Source organism: Aquarana catesbeiana, linkage group LG06, assembly GCF_042186555.1.
Source record: "Aquarana catesbeiana isolate 2022-GZ linkage group LG06, ASM4218655v1, whole genome shotgun sequence".
NCBI lineage: Eukaryota > Metazoa > Chordata > Amphibia > Anura > Ranidae > Aquarana > Aquarana catesbeiana.
The window spans coordinates 1,667,485-1,694,804 of record NC_133329.1 but is presented as its reverse complement, the minus strand read 5'-3'; the positions used below and the strand labels follow the sequence as shown (position 1 = coordinate 1,694,804).

Here is a 27,320-nt window from a genome sequence, read left to right as displayed (position 1 = left end):
GTCCCAACCGCCCCCTCCAACCACACAGCCCCCTCCATCCGACCACACCGCCCCCTCCGTCTAATAAGCCCCCTCCATCTGACCACCCTGCCCCTGTCCCTCTGACAAGCCCCCTCCCCCTGACCACACCGCACCCCCTTTCCCTCTGACAGCACCGCCCCCTTCCTTCAAACAAGCCCCCCCCAACCACACCGCGCCCCCTTTCCCTCTGACAAGCCCCCACTCCTCTGACTTTTACCTTCCACGTCCTCTGGGGCCAACATGTTGTATTTGGTTGAATCTCCGGGTCCATCTTCTTCATCCTCCTCATCGCTGTCCAGAGAATGCTTTCCCTTAAATCTGCTGCCGGGACCCCCCACCACCTCCGGGTACTGTAAGAAAAGAGAACAGAGACTGTCACTGAGGATCCTCCCCTCCTCCTCCCCCACCACCTCCAGGTACTGCGAGAAAAGAGAACAGAGACTGTCACTGAGGATCCTCCCCTCCTCCTCCTCCCCACCACCACCACCTTCGGGTACTGCGAGAAAAGAGGACAGAGACTGTCACTGAGGATCCTCCCCTCCTCCTCCCCCACCACCTCCGGGTACTGCGAGAAAAGAGGACAGAGACTGTCACTGAGGATCCTCCCCTCCTCCTCCCCCACCACCTCCGGGTACTGCGAGAAGAGGACAGAAAATGTCACTGAGGATCCTCCCCTCCTCCTCCCCAACCGCCTCCGGGTACTGCGAGAAAAGAGGACAGAGACTGTCACTGAGGATCCTCCCCTCCTCCTCCTTACCACCTCCGGGTACTGCGAGAAAAGAGGACAGAGACTGTCACTGAGGATCCTCCCCTCCTCCTCCCCCACCACCTCCGGGTACTGCGAGAAAAGAGGACAGAGACTGTCACTGAGGATCCTCCCCTCCTCCTCCCCCACCACCTCCGGGTACTGCGAGAAGAGGACAGAGACTGTCACTGAGGATCCTCCCCTCCTCCTCCCCCACCGCCTCCGGGTACTGCGAGAAAAGAGGACAGAGACTGTCACTGAGGATCCTCCCCTCCTCCTCCTTACCACCTCCGGGTACTGCGAGAAAAGAGGACAGAGACTGTCACTGAGGATCCTCCCCTCCTCCTCCCCCCACCACCTCCGGGTACTGCAAGAAAAGAGGACAGAGACTGTCACTGAGGATCCTCCCCTCCTCCTCCACCACCTCCGGGTACTGCGAGAAAATAGGACAGAGACTGTCACTGAGGATCCTCCCCTCCTCCCCCCACCACCTCCGGGTACTGCGAGAAGAGGACAGAGACTGTCACTGAGGATCCTCCCCTCCTCCTCCCCCACCGCCTCCGGGTACTGCGAGAAAAGAGGACAGAGACTGTCACTGAGGATCCTCCCCTCCTCCTCCACCACCTCCGGGTACTGCGAGAAAAGAGGACAGAGACTGTCACTGAGGATCCTCCCCTCCTCCTCCAACCACCACCTACGGGTACTGCGAGAAAAGAGGACAGAGACTGTCACTGAGGATCCTCCTCCTCCACCACCTCCGGGTACTGCGAGAAAAGAGGACAGAGACTGTCACTGAGGACCCTCCCCTCCTCCTTCCCACCACCTCCGGGTACTGCGAGAAAAGAGGGCAGAGACTGTCACTGAGGATCCTCCCCTCCTCCTCCCCCACCACCTCCGGGTACTGCGAGAAAAGAGGGCAGAGACTGTCACTGAGGATCCTCCCCTCCTCCTCCCCCACCACCTCCGGGTACTGCGAGAAAAGAGGGCAGAGACTGTCACTGAGGATCCTCCCCTCCTCCTCCCCCACCACCTCCGGGTACTGCGAGAAAAGAGGACAGAGACTGTCACTGAGGATCCTCCCCTCCTCCTCCACCACCTCCGGGTACTGCGAGAAAAGAGGACAGAGACTGTCACTGAGGATCCTCCCCTCCTCCTCCAACCACCACCTACGGGTACTGCGAGAAAAGAGGACAGAGACTGTCACTGAGGATCCTCCTCCTCCACCACCTCCGGGTACTGCGAGAAAAGAGGACAGAGACTGTCACTGAGGACCCTCCCCTCCTCCTTCCCCACCACCTCCGGGTACTGCGAGAAAAGAGGGCAGAGACTGTCACTGAGGACCCTCCCCTCCTCCACCACCTCCGGGTACTGCGAGAAAAGAGGGCAGAGACTGTCACTGAGGATCCTCCCCTCCTCCTCCCCCACCACCTCCGGGTACTGCGAGAAAAGAGGGCAGAGACTGTTACTGAGGATCCTCCCCTACCACCTCCGGGTACAGCGCGAAAAGGGGACAGAGACTGTCACTGAGGATCCTCCCCTCCTCCTCCGCCACCTCCGGGTACTGCGAGAAAAGGGGACAGAGACTGTCACTGAGGATCCTCCCCTCCTCCCCCACCACCTCCGGGTACTGCGAGAAAAGAGGACAGAGACTGTCACTGAGGATCCTCCCCTCCCTCCACCCCCACCACCTACGGGTACTGCGAGAAGAGGACAGAGACTGTCACTGAGGATCCTCCCCCCACCACCTCCGGGGACTGCGAGAAAAGAGGACAGAGACTGTCACTGAGGATCCTCCCCTCCTCCTCCACCACCTCCAGGTACTGCAAAAAAAGAGGACAGAGGCTGTCACTGAGGATCCTCCCCTCCTCCTCCCACAACCACCTCCGGGTACTGCTAGAAAAGGGGACAGAGACTGTCACTGAAAATCCTCCCCTCCTCCCTCCCACCACCTCCGGGTACTGCGAGAAAAGAGGACAGAGACTGCCACTGAGGATCCTCCTCCCCCCACCACCTCCGGGTACTGCGAGAAAATAGGACAGAGACTGTCACTGAGGATCCTCCCCTCCTCCCCCCACCACCTCCGGGTACTGCGAGAAGAGGACAGAGACTGTCACTGAGGATCCTCCCCTCCTCCTCCCCCACCGCCTCCGGGTACTGCGAGAAAAGAGGACAGAGACTGTCACTGAGGATCCTCCCCTCCTCCTCCCCCACCACCTCCGGGTACTGCGAGAAAAGAGGACAGAGACTGTCACTGAGGATCCTCCCCTCCTCCTCCCCCACCACCTCCGGGTACTGCGAGAAAAGAGGACAGAGACTGTCACTGAGGATCCTCCACTCCTCCTCCCCCACCACCTCCGGGCACTGCGAGAAAAGAGGACAGAGACTGTCACTGAGGATCCTCCCCTCCTCCTCCACCACCTCCGAGTACTGCAAGAAAAGAGGACAGAGACTGTCACTGAGGATCCTCCCCTCCTCCCCCCACCACCTTCGGGTACTGCTAGATAAGAGGACAGAGACTGTCACTGAGGATCCTCCCTTCCTCCTCCCCACCACCTTCGGGTACTGCGAGAAAAGAGGACAGAGACTGTCACTGAGGATCCTCCCTTCCTCCTCCCCCACCACCTTCGGGTACTGCTAGAAAAGGGGACAGAGACTGTCACTGAAAATCCTCCCCTCCTCCCTCCCACCACCTCCGGGTACTGCGAGAAAAGAGGACAGAGACTGCCACTGAGGATCCTCCTCCCCCCACCACCTCCGGGTACTGCGAGAAAAGAGGACAGAGACTGTCACTGAGGATCCTCCCCTCCTCCCCCCACCACCTCCGGGTACTGCGAGAAAAGAGGACAGAGACTGTCACTGAGGACCCTCCACAAGCTCCTGAGTGCTGACAGCTCCTGAGTGCTGACACTCTGTAGAGCAGACCTCTGTCTAGCAGCTCCGTGAAGAGCTCGGCCACTGGCCACCCCTTCCTGGGCCCTCTCCCCCCTCCCTTCTATCCCACATCCCCTACATCCTATCCCCCTACCGTCACAGACCTACTCCAGACGCCGTTCTCAGTCGGCCGGCCGCTCAGGACACTCCGCGGCTCCGGCCCAGCCCCCCCTGCATCACCACGCCAGTCCCTCTCCCCTCTGACTCTCCGGCGGCCACCTTCAGCAGCCGGTCGGCCGCTCAGGACACTCCGCGGCTCCGGCCGCCCTCGGCAGGCTAGCCCGCAGCTCTCCACTTCTCCCCCTGCAGCATTCTGCCGGTCCCCCCTCTACCCATCCGGACGCCGCCTAGTCAGCCGCCCGGCCGCTCGGGACTCTCCGCGGCTCCTGGTCGGCAGGTTACAGCACTTACCGTCCCCCTCTACTGACCAGCCGCTCCGGCGGGTCTGCACCCCTCTTCCTACTGACCATCTTCACCGGACGGTGTGGGCAACGTCAGGATAGCCCGCGGCTCGGGCCTAGCCGGCGGCCATCTTGGTACTCCCTCTGCCGGCCAGCCACGGCTTGGGCCCAGCCGGCGGCCATATTGGTACACCCAGTGCCAACGGTGCAGCATCCGAGGACCCCCTCCTGAGGCCATCAGCCCCCAGCCACATCATCGCCCGATTGGACCCACTACCCCCTAGTCCATCTATTCAGCCAGACTCCCCCCCCTCTGTGGCCTCCACCGCAGCCGCGGTCTCAATCACCACGTTCTAGCCGCTAGAGTCGGTGGGACAGACCACGGCTGCAGCCTAGCCCAGTCAGCTTACCACCACAACCCCCTCACTGTTGTCCAACAGAGCCCCGTGCCCCTCTGCACCGGGAATCACCCCTCCTGCTACTGGACCTCACTGCGGGGGCACTAGAGATTCACCGGGGGCCAGTCTACCTCAAATCGCCTGAGACGCAGCCACCGCACCACCTACCGCACCAAGCTCCCCCTCCTTCACCTTCCGGACCTTCAGCACAGGTAAGCCACCGGGGGCACTCGAGAAGTTGATCCAGGGGCCCTTGTCCGATCGCCCCTCGGGGGGGTCAGGAAGGAATTTTTTCCTCGACTGCACCATTGGCCTACGCAGCCAGGGGTTTTTTTTGCCTTCCTCTGGATCAACGAGAGGGAGGTAGGCAGCCCACCTCCCTCCAGTACCTCCGCTCCAACACTCAGCCGTCACTCTCACCACTCCAGAGCAGTGGTCAGCCATCCGATCCCTCCATCCCCCTGCAAGGCTATCATCGCCACACCAGTGCCTTCGTCATACAAATTTCTTTTCTAGCAACGCCGCCTTCCGCATCATGTGCAACTTCAAGTACACAGCAGACACCCTCCACAGGCTAAGAAACACGGCCGCAACTTTACCGACCACCACGCAAAAAAGACTAAAAAAAGAACAATTACTAAGGACCAACCCACAATCAACCATCAAAGGCAGGGAGACACCGATCCAACCGCAACAACTAGCATGCGCCCTGATCAACACCAGATCTGCAGTCAAGCACAGGCTGGAAATCCGCGATTTCATCATCGAAAACAACATAGACTGCCTCTTCATTACAGAAAGCTGGCTAACTTCCGACTGCAACACCATCCTAACTGAATTGGTGCCCAAGAACTACAGTATCCTATCTGAGCATAGAATAGGAAAAAAATGAGGAGGTCTAGCAGTGATTTTCAAATCGCACCTGGGGTTCACCAAACCAAACTTACAGAACTCAGTGCCTTTCATGGAAACACTCTCACTGCATCTTCAAACAACACCTCAAGACACCATTCACATACTACTATGCTACAGACCACCAGGACCAAAGACCAATCTCCTCACACCGCTCACTGAATTCTTCTCAATGCACACCTTGAAAACCAAAAACCTTCTGGTACTTGGGGATTTCAATCTATGGGCAAACTCCGCCCAAGACCCTATGGCAACCGCCTGCGTTAACCAAATGGAAGAACTTGGCCTGCAACAACTGATAAATGCTCCTACGCATGGTTCAGGACACACTTTAGATCTCATCTTCAAACAGAATATGGACATCGACGTATTGAACAACACCCCACTACCATGGACGGACCACCATGCTATCAAATTTAAAATCACCACTAACACCACCCTCCAAAAACAGAAACGGGCAATAGCAACACACTGGAATAGATCTCAGAAGAAACTACACTCTGAACTCTTCAAAACTACATTGTCGAGCAAAATTCTTCTGCTAAACCCAAACCTCTCAACGGAACAAACACTCAACTCCCTAAACAATGTTTTACTACAAACAGCAGACTCCGTGGCGCCAAAACGCAGAACACCCGTCCGCACAAAAAACTCGAGTTGGTTTAATGGCACTCTCACCCTACTCAAGCAAGAACGCAGAAGAGCTGAGAGAACTTGGAGAAGAAATCCCACCAAGGAAAACCATGCTAACTACAAAGCACTCACGGTGAAATACCACAAGGCAATCTTCAAAGCCAAAAAAGAACATTTTGCAGACACCATCTCATCCGCCTTAAACCGCCCACGGGAACTTTTCAAAATAGTTGCTCAATCAATGAACCCGACCTGCCTAGAACCCCCTGAAAACGATACTCAAGAATTCTGCAATGAGTTATCAGATTTCTTCATCGACAAAATCGACAACATTCGGAAAGCAATTCATCAGAAAATAACAACCAACCTCACCCAACCAATGCAAAAAGAGGATATCGACACGAACATCACTCAACCACCGAAGTTCTTTTTGTCCCCAATCACCACGGACACGACTAAAAACATCATAGGAAGCCTTCGCGACAGCACATCACCGAACGACATCATCCCCACCAAATTGTTCAAAGAATGTTCCGACATCCTGGCCCCCACCCTAACACATCTCATAAATCAATCATTCAAAGAAGGGACTGTGCCAACCTCCCTCAAGCAAGGCATCGTCAAACCCCTGCTAAAGAAACCTAATCTCGACCCTAAAGACCCTAACTGCCGCAGACCAATAACAAGCCTCAACACCATCTCCAAGATTATAGAGAAAGCAGTAGTACAGCAGCTACAACACCACCTGGAGACACACCACCTCCTGGACCCTCTGCAATCAGGCTTCCGCCCAGGCCATGGCACAGAAACAGCACTTCTCAAAATATGGGACGATGCCCTCGAAGCAGCAGATGACGGGGAACCGAGTCTCCTGGTACTGTTAGACCTCAGCGCAGCATTCGATACAGTGGACCACAATACTTTACTTGTCCGCCTCTCAGAAGTTGCAGGAGCCACAGATTCTGCCGTAAAATGGTTTACATCCTTCTTAGAGAATCGCTCTCAGACAGTGAAACTGGGAACATTCACCTCGGAATCTCGGGCAGTCTCCTGTGGAGTCCCTCAGGGCTCACCCTTGTCACCAGTGCTATTTAACATCTACATCCGCCCGCTTCTCAATATCATCAGGAAAACGGACCTCTGCTTCCACTCATACGCAGACGACACCCAACTCTACCTTCGCATTAATGGACAAAAAGATCATCATCAGCAACTACAGAAATGCCTCACTTTAATCAATGACTGGATGACCGCTAGCTCCCTCAAACTTAACGAATCAAAAACAGAACTTCTTCTCCTGCAAGCCAACAAAAATTCCAAAATTAAGACTCCGTGGACACCACCCTCCATCCTCGGACAGACCATCTCCCCCAGCACCAAAGTCAAGAGTCTCGGAGTCATCTTTGACTCAGGAATGACAATGGATGCACAAATAGGATCGGTGGTGAGTAGGGGTGCAACGGATCAAAAAAATCACGGTTCGGATCGTTCCTCGGATCAGAGTCACGGATCGGATCATTTTCGGATCATTTTCGGATCAACAAAAAAAATATATATCCACATCTCCCCCACTGTAATATATCCACATGTTCCCCACTGTAATATATCCACATCTCCCCCCACTGTAATATATCCACATGTCCCCCCCACTGTAATATATCCACATGTCCCCCCCACTGTAATACATCCACATGTCCCCCCCACTGTAATACATCCACATGTCCCCCCCACTGTAATATATCCACATGTCCCCCCCACTGTAATACATCCACATGTCCCCCCCACTGTAATACATCCACATGTCCCCCCCACTGTAATACATCCACATGTCCCCCCCACTGTAATACATCCACATGTCCCCCCCACTGTAATACATCCACATGTCCCCCCACTGTAATACATCCACACGCCCCCCCCCCCACTGTAATACAGCCACACGCCCCCCCCCCTCCACTGTAATAAAGCCACACGCCCCCCCTCCACTGTAATACAGCCACACGCCCCCCCCCCCCACTGTAATACAGCCACACGCCCCCCCCCCCTCCACTGTAATAAAGCCACACGCCCCCCCCTCCACTGTAATACAGCTACACGCCCCCCCGCACTGTATACATTACAGTGCTGTTAGTCTGACCTGTTAAGAGAAGCCGGCGCCGCCAAGCCAGCCGCCGGACCCACGAGTTGAGGGCGGGGTGATGACGTCAGCACGCAGCTGAGCGCCGCCGGGTGTACCAAGATGGCCGCGGCTCCGGAGCTAGGCCGAAGCCGCGGCCTTTCCTAAAACCCGAGGCCGCGGAGCGCTCCGCGGATCGCGGGTGTACCGATCCGAACAGCCTGGCCCGTTCGGATCACGGATCGGTGACGATCCGTTGCACCCCTAGTGGTGAGCGGATCCCACCACCTCCTCCGCCTGCTTCGCAGACTCATCCCCTTCATCCCAGAAGAGGACAAAGCGGCAGTTGTGGGAACGATCATCAATTCCCGACTCGACTACGCAAATTCCCTCTACGTAGGTCTACCCCAATATCAGCTTGCGCGCTTGCAACTCATGCAAAATACGGCGGCAAGACTGTTAACAGGAAAAAAGCCCTGGGAATCCATCTCCCCATCCCTAAAAAGCCTACATTGGCTAACTGTGAAGAATCGGATCATATTCAAGACCCTCTGCCTCACCCATAAATGCATACAAGGAAACGCTCCGCAATATCTCCGGGAAAAAATAAAACACTACACACCGAATCGCAGTCTTCGATCAGCTAACCAAAACCTCCTCCTCATTCCCAAATACCGCTACAAAGCAAAGGGAGAACGTAGATTTGCAGTCCAAGGACCTCGATATGGAATGCTCTCCCAACCAACCTCCGCATGGAAGAAAACCACCAGGCTTTCAGGAAAAAACTAAAGACCTTCCTTTTCTAGAAGCTGGCTACAGAGAACACATCTAGCGCCTTGAGGCGATTCAGTTCGCAATTGCAGCGCTTTACAAATCATTCATTCATTCATTCATTCATGAGGATCCTCCCCTCCTCCTCCCCCACCACCTCCGGGTACTGCGAGAAAAGGGGACAGAGACTGTCACTGAGGATCCTCCCCCCAGCAGCACCTCCGGGTACTGCGAGAAAAGAGGACAGAGACTGTCACTGAGGATCCTCCCCTCCTCCTCCCCCCACCGCCTCCGGGTACTGCAAGAAAAGTGGACAGAGACTGTCACTGAGGATCCTCCCCTCCTCCTCCCCCCATCACCTCCGGGTACTGCGAGAAAAGGGGACAGAGACTGTCACTGAGGATCCTCCCCTCCTCCCTCCACCACCTCCGGGTACTGCGAGAAAAGAGGACAGAGACTGTCACTGAGGATCCTCCCCCACCATCACCCCTGAGTACTGTGAGAAAAGAGGACAGAGACTGTCACTGGGAATCCTCCCCCCAACTCCGGGTACTGCGAGAAAAGAGGACAGAGACTGTCACAGAGGATCCTCCTCCCCCCACCACCTCCGGGTACTGCGAGAAAAGAGGACAGAGACTGTCACTGAGGATCTGCCCCTCCTCCTCCCCCCACCACCTCCGGGTACTGCGAGAAAAAGGGACAGAGACTGTCACTGAGGATCCTCCCCTCCTCCTCCCCCACCACCTCCGGGTACTGCGAGAAAAGAGGACAGAGACTGTCACTGAGGATCCTCCCCTCCTCCTCCCCCACCACCTCCGGGTACTGCGAGAAAAGAGACTGTCACTGAGGATCCTCCCCTCCTCCCCCCACCACCTCCGGGTACTGCGAGAAAAAGAGGACAGAGACTGTCACTGAGGATCCTCCCCTCCTCCTCCCCCTCCCACCACCTCCGGGTACAGTGAGAAAAGAGGACAGAGACTGTCACTGAGCATCCTCCCCTCCTCCTCCCACCACCTCCGGGTACTGCGAGAAAAGAGCACAGAGACTGTCACTGAGAATACTCCCCTCCTCCTCCCCCACCACCACCTCCGGGTACTGCGAGAAAAGAGGACAGAGACTGTCACTGAGGATCCTCCCCTCCTCCCCCACCACCTCCGGGTACTGTGAGAAAAGAGGACAGAGATTGTCACTGAGGATCCTCCCCTCCTCCTCCCACCACCTCCGGGTACTGCGAGAAAAGGAGGACAGAGACTGTCATTGAGGATCCTCCCCTCCTCCTCCCCCCACCACCTCCGGGTACTGCGAGAAAAGTGGACAGAGACTGTCACTGAGGATCCTCCCCTCCTCCTCCCCCCATCACCTCTGGGTACTGCGAGAAAAGGGGACAGAGACTGTCACTGAGGATCCTCCCCTCCTCCACCACCACCACCTCCAGGTACTGCGAGAAAAGAGAACAGAGACTGTCACTGAGGATCCTCCCCTCCTCCTCCCCCACCACCTCCGGGTACTGCGAGAAAAGAGGACAGAGACTGTCACTGAGGATCCTCCCCTCCTCCTCCCCCCACCACCTCCGGGTACTGCGAGAAAAGGGGACAGAGACTGTCATTGAGGATCCTCCCCTCCTCCTCCCCCCACCACCTCCGGGTACTGCGAGAAAAGAGAACAGAGACTGTCACTGAGGATCCTCCCCTCCTCCTCCCCCACCACCTCCAGGTACTGCGAGAAAAGAGGTCAGAGACTGTCACTGAGGATCCTCCCCTCCTCCTCCCCCCACCACCTCCGGGTACTGCGAGAAAAGGGGACAGAGACTGTCATTGAGGATCCTCCCCTCCTCCTCCCCCCACCACCTCCAGGTACTGCGAGAAAAGAGGTCAGAGACTGTCACTGAGGATCCTCCCCTCCTCCCCCACCACCTCCGGGTACTGCGAGAAAAGAGGACAGAGACTGTCACTGAGGATCCTCCCCTCCTCCCCCACCACCTCCGGGTACTGCGAGAAAAGAGGACAGAGACTGTCACTGAGGATCCTCCCCTCCTCCCCACCACCTCCGGGTACTGCGAGAAAAGAGAACAGAGACTGTCACTGAGGATCCTCCCCTCCTCCTCCCCCACCACCTCCAGGTACTGCGAGAAAAGAGAACAGAGACTGTCACTAAGGATCCTCCCCTCCTCCTCCCCCACCACCTCCAGGTACTGCGAGAAAAGAGGACAGAGACTGTCACTGAGGATCCTCCCCTCCTCCCCCACCACCTCCGGGTACTGCGAGAAAAGAGGACAGAGACTGTCACTGAGGATCCTCCCCTCCTCCTCCCCCACCACCTCCGGGTACTGCGAGAAAAGAGGACAGAGACTGTCACTGAGGATCCTCCCCTCCTCCTCTCCCACCACCTCCGGGTACTGCGAGAAGAGGACAGAGACTGTCACTGAGGATCCTCCCCTCCTCCTCCCCCACCGCCTCCGGGTACTGCGAGAAAAGAGGACAGAGACTGTCACTGAGGATCCTCCCCTCCTCCTCCCCCACCACCTCCGGGTACTGCGAGAAAAGAGGACAGAGACTGTCACTGAGGATCCTCCCCTCCTCCTCCCCCACCACCTCCGGGTACTGCGAGAAAAGAGGACAGAGACTGTCACTGAGGATCCTCCCCTCCTCCCCCACCACCTCCGGGTACTGCGAGAAAAGAGGACAGAGACTGTCACTGAGGATCCTCCCCTCCTCCTCCCCCACCACCTCCGGGTACTGCGAGAAAAGAGGACAGAGACTGTCACTGAGGATCCTCCCCTCCTCCCCACCACCTCCGGGTACTGCGAGAAAAGAGAACAGAGACTGTCACTGAGGATCCTCCCCTCCTCCTCCCCCCACCACCTCCGGGTACTGAGAGAAAAGAGGACAGAGACTGTCACTGAGGATCCTCCCCTCCTCCCCCACCACCTCCGGGTACTGCGAGAAAAGAGAACAGAGACTGTCACTGAGGATCCTCCCCTCCTCCTCCCCCACCACCTCCGGGTACTGCGAGAAAAGAGAACAGAGACTGTCACTGAGGATCCTCCCCTCCTCCTCCCCCACCACCTCCGGGTACTGCGAGAAAAGAGAACAGAGACTGTCACTGAGGATCCTCCCCTCCTCCCCCACCACCTCCGAGTACTGCGAGAAAAGAGGACAGAGACTGTCACTGAGGATCCTCCCCTCCTCCCCCACCACCTCCGGGTACTGCGAGAAAAGAGGACAGAGACTGTCACTGAGGATCCTCCCCTCCTCCCCCACCACCTCCGGGTACTGCGAGAAAAGAGGACAGAGACTGTCACTGAGGATCCTCCCCTCCTCCCCCACCACCTCCGGGTACTGTGAGAAAAGAGAACAGAGACTGTCACTGAGGATCCTCCCCTCCTCCCCCACCACCTCCAGGTACTGCGAGAAAAGGGGACAGAGACTGTCACTGAGGACCCTCCCCTCCTCCTCCCACCACCACCTCCGGGTACTGCGAGAAAAGAGGACAGAGACTGTCACTGAGGATCCTCCCCTCCTCCTCCCCCACCACCTCCGGGTACTGCGAGAAAAGAGGACAGAGACTGTCACTGAGGATCCTCCCCTCCTCCCCCACCACCTCCGGGTACTGCGAGAAAAGAGGACAGAGACTGTCACTGAGGATCCTCCCCTCCTCCCCCACCACCTCCGGGTACTGCGAGAAAAGAGGACAGAGACTGTCACTGAGGATCCTCCCCTTCTCCTCCCCCACCACCTCCGGGTACTGCGAGAAAAGAGGACAGAGACTGTCACTGAGGATCCTCCCCTCCTCCTCTCCCACCACCTCCGGGTACTGCGAGAAAAGAGGACAGAGCCTGTCACTGAGGATCCTCCCCTCCTCCCCCACCACCTCCGGGTACTGCGAGAAAAGAGGACAGAGACTGTCACTGAGGATCCTCCCCTCCTCCTCTCCCACCACCTCCGGGTACTGCGAGAAAAGAGGACAGAGACTGTCACTGAGGATCCTCCCCTCCTCCTCTCCCACCACCTCCGGGTACTGCGAGAAAAGAGGACAGAGACTGTCACTGAGGATCCTCCCCTCCTCCCCCACCACCTCCGGGTACTGCGAGAAAAGAGGACAGAGACTGTCACTGAGGATCCTCCCCTCCTCCTCCCACCACCACCTCCGGGTACTGCGAGAAAAGAGGACAGAGACTGTCACTGAGGATCCTCCCCTCCTCCTCCACCACCTCCGGGTACTGCGAGAAAATAGGACAGAGACTGTCACTGAGGATCCTCCCCTCCTCCTCCCCCCACCACCTCCGGGTACTGAGAGAAAAGAGGACAGAGACTGTCACTGAGGATCCTCCCCTCCTCCCCCACCACCTCCGGGTACTGCGAGAAAAGAGGACAGAGACTGTCACTGAGGATCCTCCCCTCCTCCCCCACCACCTCCGGGTACTGCGAGAAAAGAGAACAGAGACTGTCACTGAGGATCCTCCCCTCCTCCTCCCCCACCACCTCCGGGTACTGCGAGAAAAGAGAACAGAGACTGTCACTGAGGATCCTCCCCTCCTCCTCCCCCACCACCTCCGGGTACTGCGAGAAAAGGGGACAGAGACTGTCACTGAGGATCCTCCCCCACCACCTCCGGGTACTGTGAGAAAAGAGAACAGAGACTGTCACTGAGGATCCTCCCCTCCTCCCCCACCACCTCCAGGTACTGTGAGAAAAGAGAACAGAGACTGTCACTGAGGATCCTCCCCTCCGCCTCCCCCCACCACCTCCAGGTACTGCGAGAAAAGGGGACAGAGACTGTCACTGAGGATCCTCCCCTCCTCCTCCCCCACCACCTCCGGGTACTGCGAGAAAAGAGGACAGAGACTGTCACTGAGGATCCTCCCCTCCTCCACCACCACCTCCAGGTACTGCGAGAAAAGAGAACAGAGACTGTCACTGAGGATCCTCCCCTCCTCCTCCCCCACCACCTCCGGGTACTGCGAGAAAAGAGGACAGAGACTGTCACTGAGGATCCTCCCCTCCTCCCCCACCACCTCCGGGTACTGCGAGAAAAGAGGACAGAGACTGTCACTGAGGATCCTCCCCTCCTCCCCCACCACCTCCGGGTACTGCGAGAAAAGAGGACAGAGACTGTCACTGAGGATCCTCCCCTCCTCCTCCCCCACCACCTCCGGGTACTGCGAGAAAAGAGGACAGAGACTGTCACTGAGGATCCTCCCCTCCTCCCCCACCACCTCCGGGTACTGCGAGAAAAGAGGACAGAGACTGTCACTGAGGATCCTCCCCTCCTCCCCCACCACCTCCGGGTACTGCGAGAAAAGAGGACAGAGACTGTCACTGAGGATCCTCCCCTACCACCTCCGGGTACTGCGAGAAAAGAGGACAGAGACTGTCACTGAGGATCCTCCCCTTCTCCTCCCCCACCACCTCCGGGTACTGCGAGAAAAGAGGACAGAGACTGTCACTGAGGATCCTCCCCTCCTCCTCTCCCACCACCTCCGGGTACTGCGAGAAAAGAGGACAGAGACTGTCACTGAGGATCCTCCCCTCCTCCTCCCCCCACCACCTCCGGGTACTGCGAGAAAAGGGGACAGAGACTGTCACTGAGGATCCTCCCCTCCTCCCCCACCACCTCCGGGTACTGCGAGAAAAGAGGACAGAGACTGTCACTGAGGATCCTCCCCTCCTCCTCCCACAACCACCTCCGGGTACTGCTAGAAAAGGGGAGAGAGACTGTCACTGAAAATCCTCCCCTCCTCCCTCCCACCACCTCCGGGTACTGCGAGAAAAGAGGACAGAGACTGCCACTGAGGATCCTCCTCCCCCCACCACCTCCGGGTACTGCGAGAAAAGGGGACAGAGACTGTCACTGAGGATCCTCCCCTCCTCCTCCCCCCACCACCTCCGGGTACTGCGAGAAAAGGGGACAGAGACTGTCACTGAGGATCCTCCCCTCCTCCTCCCCCCACCACCTCCAGGTACTGCGAGAAAAGAGGACAGAGACTGTCACTGAGGATCCTCCCCTCCTCCACCACCACCTCCAGGTACTGCGAGAAAAGAGAACAGAGACTGTCACTGAGGATCCTCCCCTCCTCCTCCCCCACCACCTCCGGGTACTGCGAGAAAAGAGGACAGAGCCTGTCACTGAGGATCCTCCCCTCCTCCCCCACCACCTCCGGGTACTGCGAGAAAAGAGGACAGAGACTGTCACTGAGGATCCTCCCCTCCTCCTCCTCCCCCCACCACCTCCGGGTACTGTGAGAAAAGAGGACAGAGACTGTCACTGAGGATCCTCCCCTCCTCCTCTCCCACCACCTCCGGGTACTGCGAGAAAAGAGGACAGAGACTGTCACTGAGGATCCTCCCCTCCTCCTCCCCCCACCACCTCCGGGTACTGCGAGAAAAGGGGACAGAGACTGTCACTGAGGATCCTCCCCTCCTCCTCCCACCACCACCTCCGGGTACTGCGAGAAAAGAGAACAGAGACTGTCACTGAGGATCCTCCCCTCCTCCTCCCACCACCTCCGGGTACTGCGAGAAAAGGGGACAGAGACTGTCACTGAGGATCCTCCCCTCCTCCTCCCACCACCTCCGGGTACTGCGAGAAAAGGGGACAGAGACTGTCACTGAGGATCCTCCCCTCCTCCTCCCACCACCTCCGGGTACTGAGAGAAAAGAGGACAGAGACTGTCACTGAGGATCCTCCCCTCCTCCTCTCCCACCACCTCCGGGTACTGCGAGAAAAGAGGACAGAGACTGTCACTGAGGATCCTCCCCTCCTCCTCCCCCCACCACCTCCGGGTACTGCGAGAAAAGAGGACAGAGACTGTCACTGAGGATCCTCCCCTCCTCCTCCTCCCCCCACCACCTCCGGGTACTGTGAGAAAAGAGGACAGAGACTGTCACTGAGGATCCTCCCCTCCTCCTCTCCCACCACCTCCGGGTACTGCGAGAAAAGAGGACAGAGACTGTCACTGAGGATCCTCCCCTCCTCCTCCCCCCACCACCTCCGGGTACTGCGAGAAAAGGGGACAGAGACTGTCACTGAGGATCCTCCCCTCCTCCTCCCCCCACCACCTCCAGGTACTGCGAGAAAAGAGGACTCTGGGGTCTCTGAGGAACGTCTCATATTTGGGGGGTTCGGGGTGTCGGAGGGAGGAAAGTCATTGGGGGGAGATTTTGTTGCCTTCATGAGAAGAGAAATAACTTTACTGCACTTCGTGCCTCTGTACACAATCGGAGCCCCTCCCTCGTTTTATTCTCCGGGGTCTCTGTACACAATCGGAGCCCCTCCCCCCCGTTTTATTCTCCGGGGTCTCTGTACACAATCGGAGCCCCCCCCGTTTTATTCTCCGGGGTCTCTGTACACAATCGGAGCCCCTCCCCCGTTTTATTCTCCGGGGTCTCTGTACACAATCGGAGCCCCTCCCCCCCGTTTTATCCTCCGGGGTCTCTGTACACAATCGGAGCCCCTCCCCCCCGTTTTATCCTCCGGGGTCTCTGTACACAATCGGAGCCCCTCCCCCGTTTTATCCTCCGGGGTCTCTGTACACAATCGGAGCCCCTCCCCCCCGTTTTATCCTCCGGGGTCTCTGTACACAATCGGAGCCCCTCCCCCCCGTTTTATCCTCCGGGGTCTCTGTACACAATCGGAGCCCCTCCCCCCCGTTTTATCCTCCGGGGTCTCTGTACACAATCGGAGCCCCTCCCCCCCGTTTTATCCTCCGGGGTCTCTGTACACAATCGGAGCCCCTCCCCCCCGTTTTATCCTCCGGGGTCTCTGTACACAATCGGAGCCCCTCCCCCGTTTTATTCTCCGGGGTCTCTGTACACAATCGGAGCCCCTCCCCCGTTTTATTCTCCGGGGTCTCTGTACACAATCGGAGCCCCTCCCCCGTTTTATTCTCCGGGGTCTCTGTACACAATCGGAGCCCCTCCCCCCCGTTTTATTCTCCGGGGTCTCTGTACACAATCGGAGCCCCTCCCCCCCGTTTTATTCTCCGGGGTCTCTGTACACAATCGGAGCCCCTCCCCCGTTTTATTCTCCGGGGTCTCTGTACACAATCGGAGCCCCTCCCCCGTTTTATTCTCCGGGGTCTCTGTACACAATCGGAGCCCCTCCCCCGTTTTATTCTCCGGGGTCTCTGTACACAATCGGAGCCCCTCCCCCGTTTTATTCTCCGGGGTCTCTGTACACAATCGGAGCCCCTCCCCCGTTTTATTCTCCGGGGTCTCTGTACACAATCGGAGCCCCTCCCCCGTTTTATTCTCCGGGGTCTCTGTACACAATCGGAGCCCCTCCCCCGTTTTATTCTCCGGGGTCTCTGTACACAATCGGAGCCCCTCCCCCGTTTTATTCTCCGGGGTCTCTGTACACAATCGGAGCCCCTCCCCCGTTTTATTCTCCGGGGTCTCTGTACACAATCGGAGCCCCTCCCCCGTTTTATTCTCCGGGGTCTCTGTACACAATCGGAGCCCCTCCCCCGTTTTATTCTCCGGGGTCTCTGTACACAATCGGAGCCCCTCCCCCGTTTTATTCTCCGGGGTCTCTGTACACAATCGGAGCCCCTCCCCCGTTTTATTCTCCGGGGTCTCTGTACACAATCGGAGCCCCTCCCCCGTTTTATTCTCCGGGGTCTCTGTACACAATCGGAGCCCCTCCCCCGTTTTATTCTCCGGGGTCTCTGTACACAATCGGAGCCCCTCCCCCGTTTTATTCTCCGGGGTCTCTGTACACAATCGGAGCCCCTCCCCCGTTTTATTCTCCGGGGTCTCTGTACACAATCGGAGCCCCTCCCCCGTTTTATTCTCCGGGGTCTCTGTACACAATCGGAGCCCCTCCCCCGTTTTATTCTCCGGGGTCTCTGTACACAATCGGAGCCCCTCCCCCGTTTTATTCTCCGGGGTCTCTGTACACAATCGGAGCCCCTCCCCCGTTTTATTCTCCGGGGTCTCTGTACACAATCGGAGCCCCTCCCCCGTTTTATTCTCCGGGGTCTCTGTACACAATCGGAGCCCCTCCCCCGTTTTATTCTCCGGGGTCTCTGTACACAATCGGAGCCCCTCCCCCGTTTTATTCTCCGGGGTCTCTGTACACAATCGGAGCCCCTCCCCCCGTTTTATTCTCCGGGGTCTCTGTACACAATCGGAGCCCCTCCCCCCCGTTTTATTCTCCGGGGTCTCTGTACACAATCGGAGCCCCTCCCCCGTTTTATTCTCCGGGGTCTCTGTACACAATCGGAGCCCCTCCCCCGTTTTATTCTCCGGGGTCTCTGTACACAATCGGAGCCCCTCCCCCCCGTTTTATTCTCCGGGGTCTCTGTACACAATCGGAGCCCCTCCCCCGTTTTATTCTCCGGGGTCTCTGTACACAATCGGAGCCCCTCCCCCCCGTTTTATTCTCCGGGGTCTCTGTACACAATCGGAGCCCCTCCCCCCCGTTTTATTCTCCGGGGTCTCTGTACACAATCGGAGCCCCTCCCCCCCGTTTTATTCTCCGGGGTCTCTGTACACAATCGGAGCCCCTCCCCCCCGTTTTATTCTCCGGGGTCTCTGTACACAATCGGAGCCCCTCCCCCCCGTTTTATTCTCCGGGGTCTCTGTACACAATCGGAGCCCCTCCCCCCCGTTTTATTCTCCGGGGTCTCTGTACACAATCGGAGCCCCTCCCCCCCGTTTTATTCTCCGGGGTCTCTGTACACAATCGGAGCCCCTCCCCCCGTTTTATTCTCCGGGGTCTCTGTACACAATCGGAGCCCCTCCCCCGTTTTATTCTCCGGGGTCTCTGTACACAATCGGAGCCCCTCCCCCGTTTTATTCTCCGGGGTCTCTGTACACAATCGGAGCCCCTCCCCCGTTTTATTCTCCGGGGTCTCTGTACACAATCGGAGCCCCTCCCCCGTTTTATTCTCCGGGGTCTCTGTACACAATCGGAGCCCCTCCCCCGTTTTATTCTCCGGGGTCTCTGTACACAATCGGAGCTCCTCCCCCGTTTTATTCTCCGGGGTCTCTGTACACAATCGGAGCCCCTCCCCCGTTTTATTCTCCGGGGTCTCTGTACACAATCGGAGCCCCTCCCCCGTTTTATCCTCCGGGGTCTCTGTACACAATCGGAGCCCCTCCCCCCCTTTATCCTCCGGGGTCTCTGTACACAATCGGAGCCCCTCCCCCCCTTTATCCTCCGGGGTCTCTGTACACAATCGGAGCCCCTCCCCCCCGTTTTATTCTCCGGGGTCTCTGTACACAATCGGAGCCCCTCCCCCCCGTTTTATTCTCCGGGGTCTCTGTACACAATCGGAGCCCCTCCCCCGTTTTATTCTCCGGGGTCTCTGTACACAATCGGAGCCCCTCCCCCCCGTTTTATTCTCCGGGGTCTCTGTACACAATCGGAGCCCCTCCCCCGTTTTATTCTCCGGGGTCTCTGTACACAATCGGAGCCCCTCCCCCGTTTTATTCTCCGGGGTCTCTGTACACAATCGGAGCCCCTCCCCCGTTTTATTCTCCGGGGTCTCTGTACACAATCGGAGCCCCTCCCCCGTTTTATTCTCCGGGGTCTCTGTACACAATCGGAGCCCCTCCCCCGTTTTATTCTCCGGGGTCTCTGTACACAATCGGAGCCCCTCCCCCCCGTTTTATTCTCCGGGGTCTCTGTACACAATCGGAGCCCCTCCCCCCCGTTTTATTCTCCGGGGTCTCTGTACACAATCGGAGCCCCTCCCCCGTTTTATTCTCCGGGGTCTCTGTACACAATCGGAGCCCCTCCCCCGTTTTATTCTCCGGGGTCTCTGTACACAATCGGAGCCCCTCCCCCCCGTTTTATTCTCCGGGGTCTCTGTACACAATCGGAGCCCCTCCCCCCCGTTTTATTCTCCGGGGTCTCTGTACACAATCGGAGCCCCTCCCCCCCGTTTTATTCTCCGGGGTCTCTGTACACAATCGGAGCCCCTCCCCCCCGTTTTATTCTCCGGGGTCTCTGTACACAATCGGAGCCCCTCCCCCGTTTTATTCTCCGGGGTCTCTGTACACAATCGGAGCCCCTCCCCCGTTTTATTCTCCGGGGTCTCTGTACACAATCGGAGCCCCTCCCCCGTTTTATTCTCCGGGGTCTCTGTACACAATCGGAGCCCCTCCCCCCCGTTTTATTCTCCGGGGTCTCTGTACACAATCGGAGCCCCTCCCCCGTTTTATTCTCCGGGGTCTCTGTACACAATCGGAGCCCCTCCCCCCGTTTTATTCTCCGGGGTCTCTGTACACAATCGGAGCCCCTCCCCCGTTTTATTCTCCGGGGTCTCTGTACACAATCGGAGCCCCTCCCCCGTTTTATTCTCCGGGGTCTCTGTACACAATCGGAGCCCGTCCCCCGTTTTATTCTCCGGGGTCTCTGTACACAATCGGAGCCCCTCCCCCCCGTTTTATTCTCCGGGGTCTCTGTACACAATCGGAGCCCCTCCCCCCCGTTTTATTCTCCGGGGTCTCTGTACACAATCGGAGCCCCTCCCCCCCGTTTTATTCTCCGGGGTCTCTGTACACAATCGGAGCCCCTCCCCCGTTTTATTCTCCGGGGTCTCTGTACACAATCGGAGCCCCTCCCCCCCGTTTTATTCTCCGGGGTCTCTGTACACAATCGGAGCCCCTCCCCCGTTTTATTCTCCGGGGTCTCTGTACACAATCGGAGCCCCTCCCCCGTTTTATTCTCCGGGGTCTCTGTACACAATCGGAGCCCCTCCCCCGTTTTATTCTCCGGGGTCTCTGTACACAATCGGAGCCCCTCCCCCCCGTTTTATTCTCCGGGGTCTCTGTACACAATCGGAGCCCCTCCCCCCCGTTTTATTCTCCGGGGTCTCTGTACACAATCGGAGCCCCTCCCCCGTTTTATTCTCCGGGGTCTCTGTACACAATCGGAGCCCCTCCCCCGTTTTATTCTCCGGGGTCTCTGTACACAATCGGAGCCCCTCCCCCGTTTTATTCTCCGGGGTCTCTGTACACAATCGGAGCCCCTCCCCCGTTTTATTCTCCGGGGTCTCTGTACACAATCGGAGCCCCTCCCCCCCGTTTTATTCTCCGGGGTCTCTGTACACAATCGGAGCCCCTCCCCCGTTTTATTCTCCGGGGTCTCTGTACACAATCGGAGCCCCTCCCCCGTTTTATTCTCCGGGGTCTCTGTACACAATCGGAGCCCCTCCCCCGTTTTATTCTCCGGGGTCTCTGTACACAATCGGAGCCCCTCCCCCGTTTTATTCTCCGGGGTCTCTGTACACAATCGGAGCCCCTCCCCCGTTTTATTCTCCGGGGTCTCTGTACACAATCGGAGCCCCTCCCCCCCGTTTTATTCTCCGGGGTCTCTGTACACAATCGGAGCCCCTCCCCCGTTTTATTCTCCGGGGTCTCTGTACACAATCGGAGCCCCTCCCCCGTTTTATTCTCCGGGGTCTCTGTACACAATCGGAGCCCCTCCCCCCCGTTTTATTCTCCGGGGTCTCTGTACACAATCGGAGCCCCTCCCCCCCGTTTTATTCTCCGGGGTCTCTGTACACAATCGGAGCCCCTCCCCCGTTTTATTCTCCGGGGTCTCTGTACACAATCGGAGCCCCTCCCCCCCGTTTTATTCTCCGGGGTCTCTGTACACAATCGGAGCCCCTCCCCCGTTTTATTCTCCGGGGTCTCTGTACACAATCGGAGCCCCTCCCCCCCGTTTTATTCTCCGGGGTCTCTGTACACAATCGGAGCCCCTCCCCCCCGTTTTATTCTCCGGGGTCTCTGTACACAATCGGAGCCCCTCCCCCGTTTTATTCTCCGGGGTCTCTGTACACAATCGGAGCCCCTCCCCCGTTTTATTCTCCGGGGTCTCTGTACACAATCGGAGCCCCTCCCCCGTTTTATTCTCCGGGGTCTCTGTACACAATCGGAGCCCCTCCCCCGTTTTATTCTCCGGGGTCTCTGTACACAATCGGAGCCCCTCCCCCCGTTTTATTCTCCGGGGTCTCTGTACACAATCGGAGCCCCTCCCCCGTTTTATTCTCCGGGGTCTCTGTACACAATCGGAGCCCCTCCCCCGTTTTATTCTCCGGGGTCTCTGTACACAATCGGAGCCCCTCCCCCCCGTTTTATTCTCCGGGGTCTCTGTACACAATCGGAGCCCCTCCCCCCCGTTTTATTCTCCGGGGTCTCTGTACACAATCGGAGCCCCTCCCCCGTTTTATTCTCCGGGGTCTCTGTACACAATCGGAGCCCCTCCCCCGTTTTATTCTCCGGGGTCTCTGTACACAATCGGAGCCCCTCCCCCGTTTTATTCTCCGGGGTCTCTGTACACAATCGGAGCCCCTCCCCCGTTTTATTCTCCGGGGTCTCTGTACACAATCGGAGCCCCTCCCCCCCGTTTTATTCTCCGGGGTCTCTGTACACAATCGGAGCCCCTCCCCCCCGTTTTATTCTCCGGGGTCTCTGTACACAATCGGAGCCCCTCCCCCGTTTTATTCTCCGGGGTCTCTGTACACAATCGGAGCCCCTCCCCCGTTTTATTCTCCGGGGTCTCTGTACACAATCGGAGCTCCTCCCCCGTTTTATTCTCCGGGGTCTCTGTACACAATCGGAGCCCCTCCCCCGTTTTATTCTCCGGGGTCTCTGTACACAATCGGAGCCCCTCCCCCGTTTTATCCTCCGGGGTCTCTGTACACAATCGGAGCCCCTCCCCCCCTTTATCCTCCGGGGTCTCTGTACACAATCGGAGCCCCTCCCCCCCTTTATCCTCCGGGGTCTCTGTACACAATCGGAGCCCCTCCCCCCCGTTTTATTCTCCGGGGTCTCTGTACACAATCGGAGCCCCTCCCCCCCGTTTTATTCTCCGGGGTCTCTGTACACAATCGGAGCCCCTCCCCCGTTTTATTCTCCGGGGTCTCTGTACACAATCGGAGCCCCTCCCCCCCGTTTTATTCTCCGGGGTCTCTGTACACAATCGGAGCCCCTCCCCCGTTTTATTCTCCGGGGTCTCTGTACACAATCGGAGCCCCTCCCCCGTTTTATTCTCCGGGGTCTCTGTACACAATCGGAGCCCCTCCCCCGTTTTATTCTCCGGGGTCTCTGTACACAATCGGAGCCCCTCCCCCCCGTTTTATTCTCCGGGGTCTCTGTACACAATCGGAGCCCCTCCCCCCCGTTTTATTCTCCGGGGTCTCTGTACACAATCGGAGCCCCTCCCCCGTTTTATTCTCCGGGGTCTCTGTACACAATCGGAGCCCCTCCCCCGTTTTATTCTCCGGGGTCTCTGTACACAATCGGAGCCCCTCCCCCGTTTTATTCTCCGGGGTCTCTGTACACAATCGGAGCCCCTCCCCCCCGTTTTATTCTCCGGGGTCTCTGTACACAATCGGAGCCCCTCCCCCCCGTTTTATTCTCCGGGGTCTCTGTACACAATCGGAGCCCCTCCCCCCCGTTTTATTCTCCGGGGTCTCTGTACACAATCGGAGCCCCTCCCCCGTTTTATTCTCCGGGGTCTCTGTACACAATCGGAGCCCCTCCCCCGTTTTATTCTCCGGGGTCTCTGTACACAATCGGAGCCCCTCCCCCCCGTTTTATTCTCCGGGGTCTCTGTACACAATCGGAGCTCCTCCCCCGTTTTATTCTCCGGGGTCTCTGTACACAATCGGAGCTCCTCCCCCGTTTTATTCTCCGGGGTCTCTGTACACAATCGGAGCCCTCCCCCCCGTTTTATTCTCCGGGGTCTCTGTACACAATCGGAGCCCCTCCCCCGTTTTATTCTCCGGGGTCTCTGTACACAATCGGAGCCCCTCCCCCGTTTTATTCTCCGGGGTCTCTGTACACAATCGGAGCCCCTCCCCCCCGTTTTATTCTCCGGGGTCTCTGTACACAATCGGAGCCCCTCCCCCCCGTTTTATTCTCCGGGGTCTCTGTACACAATCGGAGCCCCTCCCCCGTTTTATTCTCCGGGGTCTCTGTACACAATCGGAGCCCCTCCCCCGTTTTATTCTCCGGGGTCTCTGTACACAATCGGAGCCCCTCCCCCGTTTTATTCTCCGGGGTCTCTGCTGCCATTTTTGGGGTTTTATTTAATCTTCAGGCATAAAAGAAGTTTTATAATAAAGGGGGGAGGGGAGAGGAAAGGAAGGTTCAGGAAGGACCGCACACCCCTCCCCCTCTCCGGGATTCTCTCACCGTCCTCTTGGCGGAGCTCCGCCCCTCATCTTCTCCTTGCTCCTCCTCCTCCTCCAGGAAAGTCACCCGCCTCTTCATCCTCTCCGGTACTCGCCGCTGCTCGGTGTGTTTGGCTCACAATGATGACGTCACCGCGCCGCCGCTGATTGTCTGTCATAATCTTCCACCGCTTGTACTGCGCATGCGTCAGCGAGAGCACGTGACGAGCTTTCTTTCGCACGTCCGATTCGGACGTAAAACGGATCAAACTCCTCCCACCGCCGCACCGCGCCTGCGCAGTCTTTGTGTAACGCGAATATCATCCCATTAAGATCTCCGCCTCTTATGGCAGCGTTGCGCATGCGCGTGACTACTTCCGACCCTCCCCCACACATAAAGCAAAGAATATTGATAAGAATACAGAAGTCTGATCACACTCACATCTCCACACATATCTCTGCCAATCTCGTATGATAAATCTCTGTATTTTATGAATCTTCTTTGATTTATGTGTGGGGGAGGGTTAGTCGGAAGTGTTCCGCGCATGCGCACTGCTTCCACACCAGGCGGAGAATGTGATGGGATGATTTTCCGGTTACACGAAGACTGCGCATGCGCGATGCGGCGGTGGGAGGAGTTGGGTGGGTTTTACGTCGCAATTCGACGTGCGGATGTAAGCTCGTCACGTGCCCGGGCTCACGCATGCGCAGTGCAAGCGGTTGGAAATGATGACAGAACATGCGATCCTCAACGTCACGTACATCGGAGGGTGGGCGTGGTCTCCACACGCTTCTCTGTGGTGTCGTTTTACTCAGCTTGGTGTCACCAGGGGGAGGTGCCCCATATAAAAACCAATCACAGAGCTCCCTGTGCGTGACGTCATGTACGTATACAGGGAGCAAACATTACCCGGAAATGTTTATAGTCACAGGTCATCCAATCACGTCCTAGAACACAAATATTATATATATATATATATAGGGCTTCTTTTCATCTAGAAGCCAGTCCCTCCGCTCCCTCCGATCCCTCCGGAGCGCATTCCTCCGCTCCCTCCGCTCCCCCCGATCCCTCCGCTCCCCCCGATCCCTCCGCTCCCCCCGCTACCTCCGCTCCCCCCGATCCCTCCGCTCCCCCCGATCCATCCGCTCCCCCCGATCCATCCGCTCCCTCCGCTCCCTCCGCTCCCCCCGATCCCTCCGCTCCCCCCGATCCCTCCGGAGCGGATTCCTCCGCTCCCTCCGATCCCTCCGCTCCCTCCGCTCCCCCCGATCCATCCGCTCCCTCCGCTCCCCCCGATCCCTCCGGAGCGGATTCCTCCGATCCCTCCGCTCCCTCCGCTCCCCCCGATCCATCCGCTCCCCCCGATCCATCCGCTCCCTCCGCTCCCTCCGCTCCCCCCGATCCCTCCGCTCCCCCCGATCCCTCCGGAGCGGATTCCTCCGCTCCCTCCGATCCCTCCGCTCCCTCCGCTCCCCCCGATCCATCCGCTCCCTCCGCTCCCCCCGATCCCTCCGCTCCCCCCGATCCCTCCACTCCCTCCGCTCCCTCCGCTACCTCCGCTACCCCCGATCCCTCCGCTCCCCCCGATCCCTCCGCTCCCCCCGATCCCTCCGCTCCCTCCTCACCACTATCACTTGTAAACACAGAAGTCCGGCTTCTATTCCATAGATCTGATCTCCTCCCACTGAGGATGAGAACCAGAGAGATGGAGGAGGGGGGGGGGGGGAGGGCAGGGCGGACAGCCCCACTGGATGATCTCCCTACACATGAGACTGGGGGAGCCACCTACAGGGTGCGGGGGATGGTACTAGGGAAGAAGGGGGGGGTGAGATGTAGATGGAGGACGCAGAGATAAGCAGCCATGAAAGAAGACTCTACACTCTGTGTGTAACCCAACCAAACTCTACACTCTGTGTGTAACCCTCCCGAACTCTGCACTCTATGTGTAACCCTCCCGAACTCTGCACTCTGTGTGTAACCCTCCCGAACTCTGCACTCTGTGTGTAACCCTCCCGAACTCTGCACTCTGTGTGTAACCCTCCCGAACTCTGCACTCTATGTGTAACCCTCCCGAACTCTGCACTCTATGTGTAACCCTCCCGAACTCTGCACTCTGTGTGTAACCCTCCCGAACTCTGCACTCTGTGTGTAACCCTCCCGAACTCTGCACTCTGTGTGTAACCCTCCCGAACTCTGCACTCTGTGTGTAACCCTCCCGAACTCTGCACTCTGTGTGTAACCCTCCCGAACTCTGCACTCTGTGTGTAACCCTCCCGAACTCTGCACTCTGTGTGTAACCCAACCGAACTCTACACTCTGTGTGTAACCTAACCGAACTCTACACTCTGTGTGTAACCTAACCGAACTCTACACTCTGTGTGTAACCCTCCCGAATTCTACACTCTGTGTGTAACTCAACCAAACTCTACACTCTGTGTGTAACCCTACCAAACTCTGCACTCTGTGTGTAACCCTCCCAAACTCTACACTCTGTGTGTAACCCTCCCGAACTCTGCACTCTGTGTGTAACCTTCCCGAACTCTACACTCTGTGTGTAACCCTCCCGAACTCTGCACTCTGTGTGTAACGCTCCCGAACTCTACACTATGTGTGTAACCCTCCCGAACTCTACACTCTGTGTGTAACCCTCCCGAACTCTGCACTCTGTGTGTAACCCTCCCGAACTCTGCACTCTGTGTGTAACCCAACCGAACTTTACACTCTGTGTGTAACCCTCCCGAACTCTACACTCTGTGTGTAACCCTCCCGAACTCTGCACTCTGTGTGTAACGCTCCCGAACTCTACACTATGTGTGTAACCCTCCCGAACTCTACACTCTGTGTGTAACCCTCCCGAACTCTGCACTCTGTGTGTAACCCTCCCGAACTCTGCACTCTGTGTGTAACCCAACCGAACTTTACACTCTGTGTGTAACCCTCCCGAACTCTGCACTCTGTGTGTAACCCAACCGAACTCTACACTCTGTGTGTAACCCTACCGAACTCTGCACTCTGTGTGTAACCCTCCCAAACTCTACACTCTGTGTGTAACCCAACCGAACTCTACACTCTGTGTGTAACCCAACCGAACTCTACACTCTGTGTGTAACCCTCCCGAACTCTGCACTCTGTGTGTAACCTTCCCGAACTCTACACTCTGTGTGTAACCCTCCCGAACTCTGCACTCTGTGTGTAACGCTCCCGAACTCTACACTATGTGTGTAACCCTCCCGAACTCTACACTCTGTGTGTAACCCTCCCGAACTC

At 57.7% G+C, this 27,320-nt stretch overlaps 1 protein-coding gene across 1 annotated transcript; it reads right to left on the bottom strand.

Annotated features, from left to right (window-relative positions):
- Positions 1-238: 238 nt before the first annotated feature.
- CD2BP2 (CD2 cytoplasmic tail binding protein 2) lies at positions 239-24,412 on the bottom strand (the record flags this gene model as incomplete). Its single annotated transcript, XM_073635297.1, is given in 2 exon segments — positions 239-371; positions 24,075-24,412. Coding segments are annotated over 2 exon segments (211 nt in total), but the record flags the coding sequence as incomplete, so codon positions are not given.
- Positions 24,413-27,320: the final 2,908 nt, after the last annotated feature.